The 16,352-nt window shown below is 45.6% G+C and overlaps 1 protein-coding gene across 3 annotated transcripts in view; it reads left to right on the top strand.

The window, feature by feature from the left end:
• The window catches only part of LOC140385154 (uncharacterized), a 94,235-nt gene that overhangs the window by 65,003 nt on the left and 12,880 nt on the right, over nucleotides 1-16,352 (top strand). For all 3 annotated transcript variants that reach the window (XM_072467009.1, XM_072467007.1, XM_072467008.1), the window contains 9 exons: nucleotides 3,793-3,837; nucleotides 3,919-3,972; nucleotides 4,078-4,131; nucleotides 4,265-4,318; nucleotides 10,428-10,499; nucleotides 10,588-10,623; nucleotides 11,907-11,951; nucleotides 12,041-12,073; nucleotides 16,036-16,182. In XM_072467009.1, the coding sequence (XP_072323110.1) occupies nucleotides 3,793-3,837; nucleotides 3,919-3,972; nucleotides 4,078-4,131; nucleotides 4,265-4,318; nucleotides 10,428-10,499; nucleotides 10,588-10,623; nucleotides 11,907-11,951; nucleotides 12,041-12,073; nucleotides 16,036-16,182 (540 nt within the window). The remainder of the gene's footprint in view (nucleotides 1-3,792; nucleotides 3,838-3,918; nucleotides 3,973-4,077; nucleotides 4,132-4,264; nucleotides 4,319-10,427; nucleotides 10,500-10,587; nucleotides 10,624-11,906; nucleotides 11,952-12,040; nucleotides 12,074-16,035; nucleotides 16,183-16,352) is intronic.

Genomic DNA, 16,352 nt, shown 5'->3' with positions numbered 1-16,352 from the left:
TTCCACCCCGACTCGCCACTCCCTGTTTTCCATCCCATGCAGGAAGATTGAGAAGGGAAAGAGGAAAGCAGTGAGCGGGAGGGTCAGTGGTGAACAGGAAGGAAGTGAGGAATGGGAACATAGAACATACAGTGCAGAAGGAGGCCATTCGGCCCATCGTGTCTGTACCAACCCACTCAAGCCGTCACTTCCACCCTATCCCTGTAATCCAACAACCCCTCCTAACCTTTTTGTTCACTAAGGGCAATTTATCATGGCCAATCCACCTAATCTGCATGTCTTTGGACTGTGGGAGGAAACCGGAGCATCCGGAGGAAACCCACGCAGACACGGGGAGAACGTGCAGACTCCGCACAGACAGTGACCCAGCAGGGAATCGAACCTGGGACCCTGGCGCTGTGAAGCCACAGTGCTATCCACTTGTGCTACCGTGCTGCCTGGGAAGAAGGAACCGGTGAAAGGCCCTGAAGGTAACAGCCCCTTAAGCAAAAATCTGGGGTGAAATTCTCCTGAAACGGCGCGATGTCCGCCAACTGGCGCCAAAAACGGCGCAAATCAGTCGGGCATCGCCCCGCCCCAAAGGTGCGGAACGCTCTGCATCTTTGGGGGCCGGGCCCCAACCTTAAGGGGGCTAGGCCCGCGCCAGACAAATTTCCGCCCCGCCAGCTGGCGGAAAAGGCCTTTGGTGCCCCGCCAGCTAGCGCGGAAATGACATCTCCGGGCGGCGCATGCGCGGGAGCGTCAGCGACCGCTGTCGACATTCCCGCGCATGCGCAGTGGAGGGAGTCTCTTCCGCCTCCGCCATGGTGGAGACCGTGGCGAAGGCGGAAGGGAAAGAGTGCCCCCACGGCACAGGCCCGCCCGTGGATCAGTGGGCCCCGATCGCGGGCCAGGCCACCGTGGGTGCACCCCCCTGGGGCCAGATCGCCCCGCGCCCCCCCCAGGACCCCGGAGCCCGCCCGCGCCGCCTTGTCCCGCCGGTAAGGTAGCTGGTTTCATCTACGCCGGCGGGACAGGCATTTTAGCGGCGGGACTTCGGCCCATCCGGGCCGGAGAATCGTGAGAGGGGCGGGCCCGCCAACCGGCGCGGCGCGATTCCCGCCCCCGCCGAATATCCGGTGGTGGAGAATTCGGCAACCGGCGGGGGCGGGATTTACGCCAGCCCCTGGCGATTCTCCGACCCGGCCGGGGGTCGGAGAATCTCGCTCCTGGTGTTCTTGATTAATAAGGGGATCAGGGGCTATGAAGAGAAGACAGGAGAAAGTGGATGAGTAACATATCCGACATGATCGAACGGCGGAGCAGACCCGATGGGCCGAATGGCCTAATTCCGCTCCTAAATCTTATGGTCTTATGAGGAGAAGGAAGTAGTGAGTGGTAGGGTGGAAGAAGTGAAGTGGTGAGCAAGATAATTGGGAGAAGGAGAGTGAGAGGGGCAGTGGAGGGAAAAGACATGCTCGAGGATTAGAGGAGACAATGGTGAGTGTGTAGGTTGGAGGAGTGAATTAATGGTTAGCTTTAACTGGATGAGCATGTGTAGTAACTTCACTAAAACGCTATTTGGGAAATTTGCCTAATTTACAAATCGCATTGAAAGAAAAACGTGCCAGACAGCATGTTTTAAACTGAGGATGCCTGTATTGCCTTGCCTGTTATCGTTTCAGCATCTGCCACCAAAGAAAGCAGATGCCTGACAATCAATGTTGTTTAATGACAAAGTCCCAGGATTCAAGTTTTGTAGCAGCATTATTACTGCTCCTTCCTTGAGTATACATTACCCCTCCTTCCCCCAAGCTACAATGCACAATGGGAGACTATTACCTTCTTCTCTATAGAATCGATGCTGATGTATTCTTTTCATTTACTTGAGAATTTTTCTAAAACCTTTTCATTCAAATCTAGTAAATCCTCATTTTTAGCGCAAAGTATAACTTTCAAATATTAAGTGGCATCAAATAATGGTACCTGCCATTTTGCCACACTTAACCAATTCCATCATCTCATACCTCCCACCAATCCCTTCCCATCCCTGCCGGAATCAATCTCTCCAACTAGAGTAACTTTCTTGTTGGGGGTTCCCTTACCTTCTGCTGCTTCCGTTCTCCACTGGCCCCCTGATCCCACCACCAGCCCTGGCAGCCTTCCATGTGTCATATGCTCCAGTCAACCATGGCCCCTCGTGCCTTCATGTCGCCAGGCAAATAAACTCACAAAGAGAGCACACCCTTTAAACCGGCAAATCAAAACAGTCCATGCAGAAACAAAACTTATTATCATAGATTGTGTTTTCGTTTTGTTTTTTCCTCATCGACCAAAACTATTATGCAGTTATTAACCAAACATGCGACTGAGATATTTAAAACAATGAGCAGAATTGGTAAAGTCAGGCTGGCATGCTTTACAATAAGAGGCCCTGAACCAAAGAGGAAAGAGGACTAAATTACCCCATAGAGTTTACTAGAGGATATTTGCAGGGATATGGAGAAAAAGTAGAGGGGTGGGATTAATTGGATGGTTTTACCTAAGAACCGGCAAATGCACAATGCTCTGATGGCCTCCTGTGTTCTCTATTCCATAAATGTGGCAATAGCTATGGGGCTAGATTCTCTATTTGGGAGACTAAGTTCCCACGCCGGCGTGAAAATGGTGGTCTTTTACGCCAGGACAATTAGCGCAAAACGTCCACTGATTCCCCGTTTTCCTGGGGGCTAGCAGGGAGGCAGCATATAGCTCGCAGCTCTAGCTGCCGATACGGCCCTGAGCATTTCCGGTTCTATGGCCGCGCATGCGCACAGCAGCGGCCCGCTTCATGGTGTATTCAGCCCACGGACCCGGACCGCAAAAATAGTACCCCCTTCAGCCACTTGGCGCCCCGGACCGCCCGCCCACCCACAGTGCCCACAGACTCGAATGAAGCCCCCCTGCCCACGGATCGGCCCTCCCCCTACTGTGGCGCCGCCGGACTGAGTCCGCAGCTGCCACGTGACGTTCCCGAACTGTGTGAGCACATGTAACCCATGCCGTTGGGAACTCGGCCGGTCGGGGACGGAGCATTGTGCGGCGGGCCTCGGGCAATGGCCTGAGACCGCTTTTCAGGGGACGGAGAATCCGAAAATCAGCGTCAAAAACGGATTCTCTGCCCCGTTTTTCAGTTGCATTGTTATGATCCCTGCTGAGACCAATAACATTAAAAGAGATATGAATTTCCTGGTGACCGACGTAAAGGATCGCGCAAGATTTCACATTTTAAGGCTTTTACTGTAACAAATGAATTCATAATAAAGTAAAGAACATGAATTAATATTAAAGTAAATAAACCACAGAAAAGGTATTTCCCCATTAACTAACTCAGCTGAAAATACATTAAGACCCATTTGTACATTACGTAGCAGATATGTAGCCCTGTAGATTAAGTCCCACATTCTTCATGTTTTTCAACAGGTAGTCGTGGTACACACTCCAATCAGTTCATAACAGACAATAAAATTAAAACTGATAAAACTCTGCACCTTCAACACCCGATAGTTAAATTGCAGGTTTGCTGGTGAGACAAGCCACTTATGTTATTAATGTCGGCATACATGGAATACAGCAGCCCTGTAAGTGATTTCAGTGCAAATAACATACATCTTCCTGCATGGTGCATGTGATACATACATCAGGTGTATGTCTTGCATACGTAATGCCGTGTGATTACAATAGCATTTTTTTTAAAGGCCTGAAAACTTTGCATTCGAATTTGCTGACATGTAGAATGTTATTTTATGCATTTTTAAAAACTTATTCTTACAGGGATATCCAGGATCAATAGGGTATATAGGAACTTCAGGCAGCAAGGTAAATGTGTAATTTTTGATACTAAGTAATGTTTAATGTGTCATGGATCTAAAGCTAATACCTTCATATGCTTTCTTTCAGGGTACATTTGGGCTTGCAGGAATGGCTGGTAGTGGCGGTGTGCCAGGTGGTGATGTAAGTTGAAGCTGGCTACAAACAACATTTTAAGCAATTGCCATTGAAGGCAAAGGTTCGGCGGAAAAGTAAAACAATCCAAATGATCCTGGTCTTTGATTTCAGGGTCCTCTGGGAATACCAGGAATGCAAGGTGAAACTGGACAAATAGGAGCTAAGGTACTTTCGTAGATATAATTTTATGCTGTATATTAAACGGGTTTGAAACATACCAGGTTTGGGTCATGCTGGTAGTTATGTGTCTATTGCAGGGATTTTAAACAGAGGACCATTTTCCATTGTATTTATACAGGGAGATAGAGGTGATCCAGGACCAAGAGGACCGCAAGGCCCACATGGTTTTCAGGTAAGGTTTATAACATTTTACAATTAGATATTGTGCTGGAACAACAGACTAAAGAAGAACAAAGAACAAGGTAGACCAAAGCACAGAAACAGGTCCTTCGGCCCTCCATGTCCCTACCGATCATGATACCAACCTTTGCCAAAATCCTCAGCACTTTCTTGTGCCGTATCCCTCTATACCCATCCTATCCATGTATTTGTCAAAATGCCTTTTGAACGCCGTTAATGTATCTGCTTCCACAACCTCCCTTGGCAACGTGTTCCAGGCACTCACTACCCTCTGTGTAAAATAACCTGCCTCTCACATCTCCTCTAATAATAATAATCTTTATTGTCACAAGTAGGCTTACATTAACACTTCAATGTTACTGTGAAAAGCCCCTAGTCACCACATTCCGGCGCCTGTTTGGGTACACAGAGGGCGAATTCAGAATGTCCAAATTACCTAACAGCATGTCTTTCAGGACTTGTGGGAGGAAACCGGAGCACCCGGGGGAAACCCGCGCAGACATGGGAAGAACGTGCAGACTCCACGTGGTGGCCCAAGCCAGGAATCGAACCTGGGACCCTGGGGCTGTGAAGCAACAGTGCAACTCACTGTGCTACTCTGCTGCCCTAAACTTTGCCCCATGGACCTTAAACTATGCCCCCTGGTGACTGACCCCTCCACCCTGGGAAAAAGTGCCTGCCCATCCACTCTATCCATGCCCCTCATAATCTTGCAGACCTCTATCAGGTCACCCCTCAACCTCTGTCATTCTAATGAAAATAGTCCGAGTCTTTTCAGCCTCTCCACATAGCTAACACCCTCCAGACCAGGCACCATCTTGGTAAACCTCCTCTGCACCCTCTCCAAAGCCTCCACATCCTTCTGGTAGTGTGACGACCAGAATTGTGCGCAATATTCCAATGCGGCCTTACCAAGGTTCTATACATGACTTGCCAGTTTTACAATATTTACTTAATCTGCATCCATTCCTAAATTGGCTAAATGTGGGTGGGGGAACTAAATGGATATTACTTGGTCAACATGTTTATTTTATATCTCTGTTTACAGCCTTTTTCAAGTTGTTGACTGGCCTGTGCTCTCCTCAGAAAGGCAAGAAGAGACTTAAGTGAAGCATAAACACCAGCATAGACTGGGTGGGCCAAATGGCCTTTTTCTGTGTGGTATATTCTATGCATTTCCAGTGGTAGTGTGGGATATGGTAGCCTAGTGGTTATGTGACTGGATGAATGAACCGGTGTGCGTGTGTTCAAAGCACTCCCATGACATGTAGGGAACTTAAATTAAGTTAGTTAAAGAAATCTAGAGTTTAAAAAGCTAGGATCAGTAATGGTGACCAGGAAATGATCAGATTATTGTAATAATCCATCTGGTTCATTGATGCTCTTCAGGAAAGGACATCTGTTGTCCTTACCTGGTCTGTACGTAATTCCAGACTCCACAAAGCTCATCTCTAGGATTTAAACACCATCAGATCTTTGCTCTGCAAGGCTTTCATTCACATCAACAGGAGATTGCTTGTACTAGGCTGTGATTGACAGTTTCCCCACAGCCAGCTGTCTAGTTGGTTAATTTTGTTTCCCTTTGCGTTTGAATGGATCTCAAATGGATCTCAAGTACCCAGCTATGTAACTAACCACAATGCTTACAAACATCTAACTTTGATTGACAGCCCTTAACCACGTTAAAAGCAGTAAAGTGCTCTCTGAAGAGAAAAAGAGGATGTGAAAGCAGTTTACTGAAATAGTTGGAATAGACAGAGCCAAGTGATCCCACAGCCAATGGATCAGATATAAGCTCTGCAGTGCTGCCAGATATAGATGTGATTCGTGGTGGACAATTAAACAGCTAACAGGAGGAGGATGCTCCACAAATATCCCCATCCTCATTGATGGAGCAGTCCATCACATCAGTACAAAAGACAAGGCTGAAGTATTCACAATAATCTTCAGCCAGACGTTCTGAGTGGATATTCACAGATGCTTGTCTTCAGCCAATTTACTTCATTTCACATGATATCAAAAAATAGCTGAAGGCATTGGATGCTGCAAAGGCTATGGACCCTGATAATATTCTGGCAATATTCCTGAAGGCTTGCACCCCAGAATTAGCCACACCCCTAGATGAGCGATTCCTATACAGCTACAAAACTGGCATCTACCCAGCAATGTGGAAAACCGCCCAGGTATGTGCTGTTTATAGAAAGCAGGGCAACGCGGCCAATTAGCGCCCCATCAGTTTACTCTCAACCATTAGCAAATTGATGGAAGGGGTCATCAACAGTGCGATCAAGTGGCACTTACTTAGCAATAACCTGCTCACTGACGCTCAGTTTATATTCTGCCAGGGTCATGCAACTCCTGGCCTCATTACAGCCTTGGTCCAAACACGGACAAATGAGCTGAACTCACAAGGTGAGTTGAGATTTTCTGCCTTTGACATCAAGTGTTATGATTCCAGTTGATGTTATAATTGTATGAGAAGATCCCAGAATGGAAGCCTGGCTCAAATGACCATAACTTTTGTTTTTGTTTAATAAGATGTGGAGGAACAGAGTCACAGGACTGCTAAATATTTTTAACAACAAGACCAAATATTTAATAAGCTTGAAAAGTTGAATTATTCTACAATACTCCTTTACTTCCCCCTTAGCTTAACAATTACACACAGGTTTTAGGATTAACATTGGTTACAAAGTACGTCTTAAGCTATAATGGCCTCATTAACACACAAAGTCCTTTTAAGCATACAAGATGACTGTGGTCAAATATGCACAATCCGCTCTGAACCCAAGTTAGTATCTATGGATTTCTCCGCAGAATCCCCCAGATAATTGTCACATGGAGTTTCCAAACTCCTCTCCAAAAAACAGGCTTTAACATCTTCACTCACTTTCCATTAGCGGTTTGTATTCCTGAATCCAGTCCAGAGTTTCAAAATAACACTTTGAAACAAAGCTCCCGCTCATTTTTTAGCAATTGAATCCAGTCCAGGATTTTACACCAACCCCTTTAGGATTTCTTTGTCTTGACTGTTGTACAAACTGTTCACAATTGCTTTAACTCTCAATTCCTAGACTGTTATTAAAATGGCATCAAACATTTCATTGACCTCTGAAGTCTACTGTCCCACTTTAAATCTAGTTCCTGCAATTGTCTTGTTAACTCAGAACACTTTGTTTACTCTTCTTTGAATTCTCCTGAACAGTACCTTGGTCTCTGTTCTCTTAACATCAGTTGTCTTGAGAAATTCTTTTGTCATAGAATTATAGAATCCCTACAGTGCATCAGGAGTCCATTTGGCTCATCGAGTCTGCACTGATCCTCCAAAAGAGCAATCTACCTAGACCAAAGTCCCTGCCCTATCTCCGTAACCTCACTTAACGTTTTGGACACTAAAGGTCAATTTAGCATGGCCAATCTGCCATAGGCATATCTTTGGACTGTGGGAGGTACCAACACCAAAGGGATTGAAGCGGAAATCATGCTTGACAAATCTACTGGAATTCTTTGAAGGCGTAACTAGTAGAGTTGATCAGGGAGAACCAATGGATGTGGTTTATTTAGATTTTCAAAAGGCTTTTGACCATGTCTCACACAGCAAATAACTATGTAACATTAAAGTGCATGGGATTACGGGTAGTGTCTTGAGATGGATAGAAACCAGGTTAGCAGTCAGGAAGCAAAAGGTTGGAATAAATGGGTCTTTTTCCGATTGGCAGGCAGTGACTAGTAGGTACCTTAGGGATCTGTGCTAGGACCCCAAATGTTCATATTATATATTAATGACTTGGAGGAGGGAACTAAATGTATTATCTCCAAATTTGCAGAAGAGAGGGTGAGCTGTGAGGAGGATGCAGAGATGCATCAGTGGGATTTGGACAGGCTGAATGAGTGGGGATATGCATGGCAGATACAGTATAATATGGATAAATGTGAGGTTATCTGCTTCAGTAGCAAAAATAGAAAGGCAGATTAGTATTTGAATGGGTGTAAATTGAGACGAGTGGATACTCAGCAAGACCTTGGTGTCCGCGTGCATCAGCTGATGAAAGTAAACATGCAGTATGGAAGATAAATGGTATTTTGGCCTTCATAGCGAGAGGATTTGAGTATAGGAATAGGGATGTTTTACTGCAATTGTACAGGGTCTTGGTGAGGCCGCACCTGGAGTAGTGTGTGCAGTTTTGGTGTCCTTATCTGAGGAATGATGTTCTTGCTGTGGAGGGAGTGCAGTGAAGGTTTACCAGGCTGATTCCTGGGATGGCGGGACAGTCATATGAGGAGAGCCTAAATCAGTTAGGATTATATTCATTGAAGCTTAGAAGAGTGAGAGGGGACCTCTTAAAAACTTGTAAAATTCTAACAAAATTAGACTGGGTGGATTCATAAAAAAAGTGTTCCTAATGGTGGGGGAGTCCAGAACTAGGAGTCATAGTTTGAGGATAAGGGGTAAGCCTTTTAAGACTGAGGTGAGGAGAAACTTCTTCATCCAGAGAGAGGTGAATCTGTGGAATTCACTACCGCATAAAGTCGTTGAGGCCAAAACATTGTGCAATTTCAAGAAGGAATTAGATATACTCTTGGGGTTAAAGGGATCAAGGGATATGGGGGGAAGGCGGGATCAGGGTATGGAACTTGATGATCAAACCACGATCATAATGAATAGGAGTGGGCTCGAAGGGTCGAATGGCCTCCTCCTGCTTCTATTTTCTACGTTTCTATGTTATCCGCCTGATGTGAAAAACAAGAATAATTAACAGGTTTGTGTAAAAAAGGCAAAGAAATGGCAGTTGTAAAATCTGGGAATGCTTTGACTGTGTGTTCTCTGTGTGTTTTTGTTGTTTGGCCTCATAAACATCTGTCTAAAAATCAACACAATTCGAAGCTCTGCCCTGGCTCCCTATTTACTCATCAACAAACAGACAGTGACACTATTGATACTCATGAGAGGATGAGGAAAGGAGAGAGAAGGGCAGTGGAAGACAGGAGGCTAGGTGAGGAAGGGTTTGAGACATGGCTGGCACTTGGTGGTGTTGCGACCAAGTTAGGAGGGGTGACCAACTTCTCTCTTTGTCCCACTCCTGGGTTGGTTATAACAGAATTTCAATTTTGCAGATGATGCGATATTGCCATTCAATACGTCCTTAACTGTGTATAGCTCGGTGGAAGAATTAAGCCAGACAGCTTGAGTTAACATGTCATGAGTTAATTTTATTACTAAAGCTCACTCAGGTAAAGATACAGAAATTATTAACAAAAGGGTTTAAAATGTACAAATTGTTAAACTTCCCACAAATCACAAGGCACACACACACCCAGGCATGCAAGGAAACAAATAAAACTTTATAGAGTATCAGATGTTAAAACTTGACCAAGTAAAGAAGGTAAAATCAGAAAAACTATTCACGGATTGTCCGAATACTTGTTCGCAGCTAGAGAGCTGGCTGCTGGTCCTTTGGTTTCTCGCTGAAGCAGTCGCTCTTTAGTCATGGCTGGTTGATTCTTGAAGACAAGTGGTGTTGAGTTGGAATACTTCTTTAAGAACTCTTGGTTTGCAACAATGAGGCCTACTGGTGTGTTTTCAAAACCACAAACAGCGCTGAGCTTTGTTGAGAGAGGTTTCATGGAGAGGTTGTGAGGCTTTTGCACCTGTTGCAGTCTGTTAGTTCATATCCCGTATACTTTACACTGAAGAGCTGGGTCACATGACCTCTCTCAGGCTTAATTCTGGGGGTTATCTTCGCAATTGGCTCTGAGAGTTCTGTAAGGTAGCTCCATAAAGTGGCTTGTAGCCTTCAGAAATGCAACTTCGCAACTGCTGAGTGTCCTTTTTGTCTAGTCCAAAATGTTCTATAATTTATATATATACAGCAGATCGCACTACAAATCATTATTCAATAAAACTCATTTGCATAACAGTATGAAGATGGATTCATGAAGAATGTGAAGTTTGCTCAAAAAGTTTTTTTAATTTTCACCTTTTCTAATAGTTGGAAATCAGGTATTATCTCAATGCAAAAGGAAGGTTGATTACTGAAGTGCGTTTACCTGAATCGTCACCTATTTTATGACTGTTTATGGATTATGTTTTTCATTTGCAGGGGCTGAAAGGTGATACAGGGGAACCAGGGATTCCTGGAAAGTTAGGTGCAAAGGGAATGAAAGGCTTACCGGTGAGCAGATTTGTCATGGAAACTGCAATCAGCTCTGAAACATTCCTCATGAAGCGCAGAGGTCATATATTGCATGCTTTCTTCACAGGGTACAACAGGTGAACCAGGTCCTGATGGCCAGAAGGTAAGAAGCTGCAGTGGGAGACACAGGAATGCCAAGAAAAGCTGAACAGTTATCCTGCAAAGCCACATCCACCACCGATGCACAGTAGCAGCCGTGTGTACCATCTACAAGATGCACTGCAGGAACTCACCAAGGCTCCTTAAGCAGCACGTTCCAAATTCACAACCATTAACATGTAGAAGGACAAGGGCAGCAGATACGTGGGAACCCCACCACCTGGAAGGAAGTTCCTGTGGTGATATACATCACTGTAAATACACAAGGGGTTAATGTAAATATACTACAACTAAGTAAACACTAGAGGGAGCACCAGAGACATCATGACATGCAGACATGCAACTAATGAACACTTAGAATAGGACACGACCAATGGGCAGTCAAGACACCCAGAGGTGACACTACCACAAGGGGGCAACCCATATAAAAGGACAGGGCACACATGCTCTTTCTCTTTCCACAGGCGACACTCAGAGAGAAGGACAGGGGCAGATCGGAAGGATCACACTCACCGCATGGCTTAGAGCAGACTGGTTAGTTAGATTGAGTTACTATAGCAAGATTAACAGGAGAGTCGAACTCAAGTAGGAGAATTGTTAACTGTTCAATAAATTAGTTAAACCTATCTCCAAGTCTGAACCTCCCTTTGTCAGAGCATACATCAAGGAAGCAGCTTATGCCACATGAAGAAGCATAGCACAACATCATTAACCCCTTTGTATTTACAGTGATGGATATGACCACAGTTCCCCTCCAAGCAATTCACCATCCTGACTTTCAAATATATTGCCGTTCCTTCACTGTCGCTGGGTCAAATACCTGGAACGCCCTCCCTAACAGCATTGTGCGTGTACCTACACCACATGGACTGCAGCAATTCAAGAAGACAGCTCACCATCACCTTCTCAAGGGCAATTAGAGATGGGCAATGAAGCTGGCCTAGTCAGCGAAGCCCACACCCCATGAGGGTTATTACAGTGCTGAATGGCTACTTCTGGCCACTAATGTTGGCGGACTAACCCCATCATTATTCAGCCATTGCTGTGAGGTGACCACAGGCCAGGAAGTGCTCAAGAATGTTTGGGATGAGGTGAATTATCCGCTGACTTTTTCCTCCTCCCAATGCTTGAGAGACATCAAAAGTTAGCAGTAAACATTTAACCACGGTCTGGCTGGAACTGCAGGTACACACAATGAGGAATTAAACCAGAGTGCTAGCTGTGTTGCACACTGGATACCGTTTTTGCAAATGGAAATGTTAATTTTACCATTCAAACTTTTATTAGGGTGAAACTGGAAGAACTGGATTTCAAGGTCAAACAGGACTCAAGGTATTTCCTACTCAGTGGCCATTAAATTGACAATTCCTGCTTGAGAGTTTGCAGATTTATATCTCTTCGTCTCTTCTTTCTTTCTACAGGGTGACAAAGGTGACATCGGCGACAAAGGACAGGTTTGTCATTTATTTCAAGGTACATCCCGGCCATGGAAATTGTTACAGTGGAAACAGTTTCACTGTAATTGAATTTTCTACAAATCGAATCCAGTCAGTGCCCTGAAAGCGTTAGCACCAAAAACAATCATCAAATGCTACAAAAGCAAGTGGATACACTAGTTAGATCGCAGCTGGAATGTTGTGTACAGTTCTGGGCGCCACACAATATGAAGGATGTGAATGCATTGGAGAGAGAGCAGAAGAGATTTACACATATGGGGCGCGATTCTCCCAGTCTTGCGCCGGGCCGGAGAATCGGCGCAACCGCTCCACGCCGCCCCGCGCCGGCACACGATTCTCCGAGGTGCGGAGAATCGGCGCCATTTGCGCCGGCGGGTTTGGCGTGGCGCCGGTCGCGGGCCACTGTCCGCGGGCGGGGCCGCCGATTCTCCAGCCCGGATGGGCCGAGCGGCCGCGCGGAAAAAGCAGAGTCCCGCCAACGCCGTCCACGCCTGCTCGCAGCCGGCGGGAACTCTGCGCGAAGGGTCGGAGGGACGGCCTGTGTGGGGGGGAGGGGGGCTCCGTCCCTGGGGGGCCTCCGATGGGGTCTGGACCACGATCGGGGCCCACCGATCGGCGGGCCGGCCTCTCCCCCTACTTTGTTGCGCGTCCGGCCCCAGAACCCCCACGCCATGTTGCGTCGAGGCCGGCGCGTTCCGTGAAGCCACCGCGCATGCGCGGGGTGGCGCCGCCCCCAGTGCGCACCAGGAAGTGAGGCTGGAGCGGCGTGAACCCTGTGCGGGCCAGAATCGCTAGTGCCCGCGCCCGTTTCGCCGGCATTCACGACGGTGCGGACACTCTGTCCCGCGATCGGAGAATCGCGCCCATGGTTCCAGGGATGAGAAACGTCAGTGATGAGGATAGATTGAAGAGGTTAGAACTGTTCTCCTTGGAGAGAAGAAAGCTAAGAGGAGATTTGATAGAAATGTTCAAAATCATGAGGGAGCTGGACAGAGTAGAGAGGGGGAAACTGTTCCCACTCGAAAAGGATCAAGAATGAGTGGGCAACAGATTGAAAATGATTTGCAAAAGAAGCAAATGTGATGTGAGAAAAAACCTTTCTCACACGGTGAGAGGTTTGAGTCTGGAATGCACTGCCTGTAATTGTGGTGGAGGCAGGTTCAGTTGAGGTACTCAAGAAGGCATTGGATGATTAGTCGAATAGAAACAATGTGCAGGGGTACGGGGAAAAGGCAGGGGAATGTCATGATGCTTGTTTGGAGAGCTGGTGCAGACACGATGGGCCAAATGTCCTCCTTCGATGAAGTAGGTCAGTAGAACCATGGTGTCCAAAGATTATCACACTGAAATCAATTTATAATAAAACTAATGAATCGATAATCTGATATACATTGGAAAAATATCAATAGGGAATTATCATATTAAAGGACACTCAACGTTAAAATTTGCTTGACCAATCTTAAAAATCTATGAAATGAATGAATGAAAATCGCTTATTGTCACAAGTAGGCTTCAATAAAGTTACTGTGAAAAGCCCCTAGTCGCCACATTCCGGCGCCTGTTCGGGGAGGCTGTTACAGGAATTGAACCGTGCTGCTGGCCTGCCTTGGTCTGCTTTCAAAGCCAGCAATTTAGCCCTGTGCTAAACAGCCCCTCTATCTAACAATCTATCTAACAAAGTGACATCCCAGGTTAACAGAGCAGTCACATGATCGTATTTAGCCTTTCAAAAAAAACTTTGATAAAGTGCCTCAGAATTTTGTTGCTAACTTAGGTTAATCGTTATCAAGATTGAGGCGTGGATGATGATTTAAGGCAGGAGAGGAGGTACAGTGACTACAGGAGAACTGGGTTGCAGGAGAAATGGAACTCAGTGTTTCCAGAATTTTCTGTACTTCTTTATACTTTCAGGGGATGTGGGTGTCAAGGACAAGCCCAGCATTTGTTGTCCATCCCTAATTGTCCCTAGATTCAGTAGCTTTCCGGGCCATTCAGAGGGGCAGTTAAGAGTCAACCACACTGTTGTGGGACACGTAGGCCAGACGGGGTAAGGACTGCAGATTTCCTTCCCTCAAGGACATTAGTGAACAAGATGGGTTTTTACAACAATTGATGATAGTTGCCATGGTGACCATCACTGAGTCTAGCTTCATGTTCCAGATTTATTATGATTCAAACCCATATCCCCAGGGCATTAGTCCATACCTCAGGGTTACTAGTCTAGTGACGTTACCACTGTTTCACTGTCTCCCCAATAGTTCAAATTTTAGCAATTGCAGTATTTTGCTTTAGGAGCTAGGATTTTGACTGGACTGTCCCAGGAGCCCATTCTGGTCATACTGTCGGCACAGATAACCTGAATTCATAACTTCAAATTAACTTTATAAATGACACCAAGTTAGCTTAGACTGTGCACTCAGAAAACGCAGCTGAGATCTCACAAAGATACCTCAAGGGGACTTGCTCTTAAGCATCTGAGGAGTACGTTAGATTCAATGTAGAAAAAAGCAAAACATTGCATATATTCTATGCTATATATACTTTATAGATGGGAGTATCTCATCATAGAAGAAGTTGAAACGAGACTTTACCAGGATGTTGCCTGGGGTGGAGAGTTTTAGTTATGAAGAGAGATTGTATAGACTTGGATTGTTTTCCTTGGAGCAGAGGAGACTGAGGAGGGACATGATTGAGATATATAAAATGATGAGGGGCATAGATAGAGTAGGAAGGAACAAACTTTTCCCCTTGGTGGATGGGTCAATGACCAAGGGGCATAGATTTAAGGTCAGGGGCAGGAGGGGATGTGAGGAAACCTTTTTTACCAAGAGGGTGCTCGGAGTTTGGAATTCGCTGCTTGAAATGGTGGTGGAGGCAGAGCCCCACATAACGGTTAAGAATAATCTTTATTGTCACAAGTCGGCTTACATTAACACTGCAATGAAGTTCCTGTGAAAAGCCCCTAGTCGTCACATTCCGGCGCTAGTTCAGTTACACGGAGAGATTGAGAATTCAGAATGTCCAAATTACCTAACAAGCATGTCTTTCGGGACTTGTGGGAGGAAACCGGAGCACCCGGAGGCAACCCACGCAGACACAGGGAGAACGTGCAGACTCCGCACAGACAGTGACCCAAGCCAGGAATCAAACCTGGCACCCTGGTGCTGTGAAGCAACAGTGCTAACCACTGTGCCACCGTACCACCCTAAGGAGCATTTAGATGTGCACTTGCGATTCCAGAGCAGACAAGGCTATGGGCCAAGTGCTGGAAAATGGGATTGGAATGATGGTTGGCTTTTAGGTGGTTGTTTTTGACTGGTGTAGACATCATGATGGGACAAAGGGGCTTTTTTGTGGTGTATGATTCAATGACTCTTTGAGACCTAAGGATGCCTCACCCTGTGAGGAGACAATAAATGAAAGGAATTGGAATACTAATTGTATTGCCAAATCCATTTGGTTCAATTTGGACAGTGTTACTTGTCAACTGAGGAAAACATCTCTTCGGGGTCTTTATAGAGATGTAAAAGGTATTCCATGTATTTTAAACCTTCAGTGGGATGAATCTAAAACAATGTCAACAGATCTAATGGGGCAGCAACAAGAAAATTCAGGGACGCAAAGGAGAAACGTAAGACTGATATTTGGAAATATTCCTTTATACAGAGTGTGATAATCAGTTCCGAAGGGCTGCCAGGAATTGTGGTTGATATCAAAGGCACTCTTGATTTATGGAACAGCTGGACAGTGAAAGGTAGCTCTCTATTAAAAAAGGCTGCACCAGCAATGATTTCAAGGACAGTTTCCATCTGAACACAAGTTTGTCAGCACAATTGCCTTTTGTTTAAATGGTTACCACAACAGTAAATAATAAGCGTGTCTTTCTTGGCTGAACACGTGTCCAGTGGTTGGTGTGCACGTTGCTATACAATTTTGTTGAATGTTTGTTTTTAATTTAGCATGGACAAAATGGCCTTCCGGGAAATGTTGGAATCGAAGGCAGACGTGGTGTGCCTGGAATTCCTGGACCACGAGGCTTTCCGGGGCTCTTAGGAGAGCGAGGTGAAGCTGGATTAACAGGAGAACTAGGACCCGTAGGAGCACATGTAAGTTCAAATTAATCTCCAAATAAATTTAGAAAAGGAAACCGTTCAATTTATGTTCTAGACATGCTCGACAGGCTGCATGGCCTACTTCTGTAACGACAACAGGATGTGTAGAAAAAGCTTTAAAGAAAAGTAATTAATTTATAACTTTCCTCTTTCAATTTTGTTTT

The sequence above is a fragment of the Scyliorhinus torazame genome, chromosome 11 (assembly GCF_047496885.1).
Source record: "Scyliorhinus torazame isolate Kashiwa2021f chromosome 11, sScyTor2.1, whole genome shotgun sequence".
NCBI lineage: Eukaryota > Metazoa > Chordata > Chondrichthyes > Carcharhiniformes > Scyliorhinidae > Scyliorhinus > Scyliorhinus torazame.
Note: the sequence above shows the minus strand (reverse complement) of the source record. Positions and strands in the feature narration are given on the sequence as shown.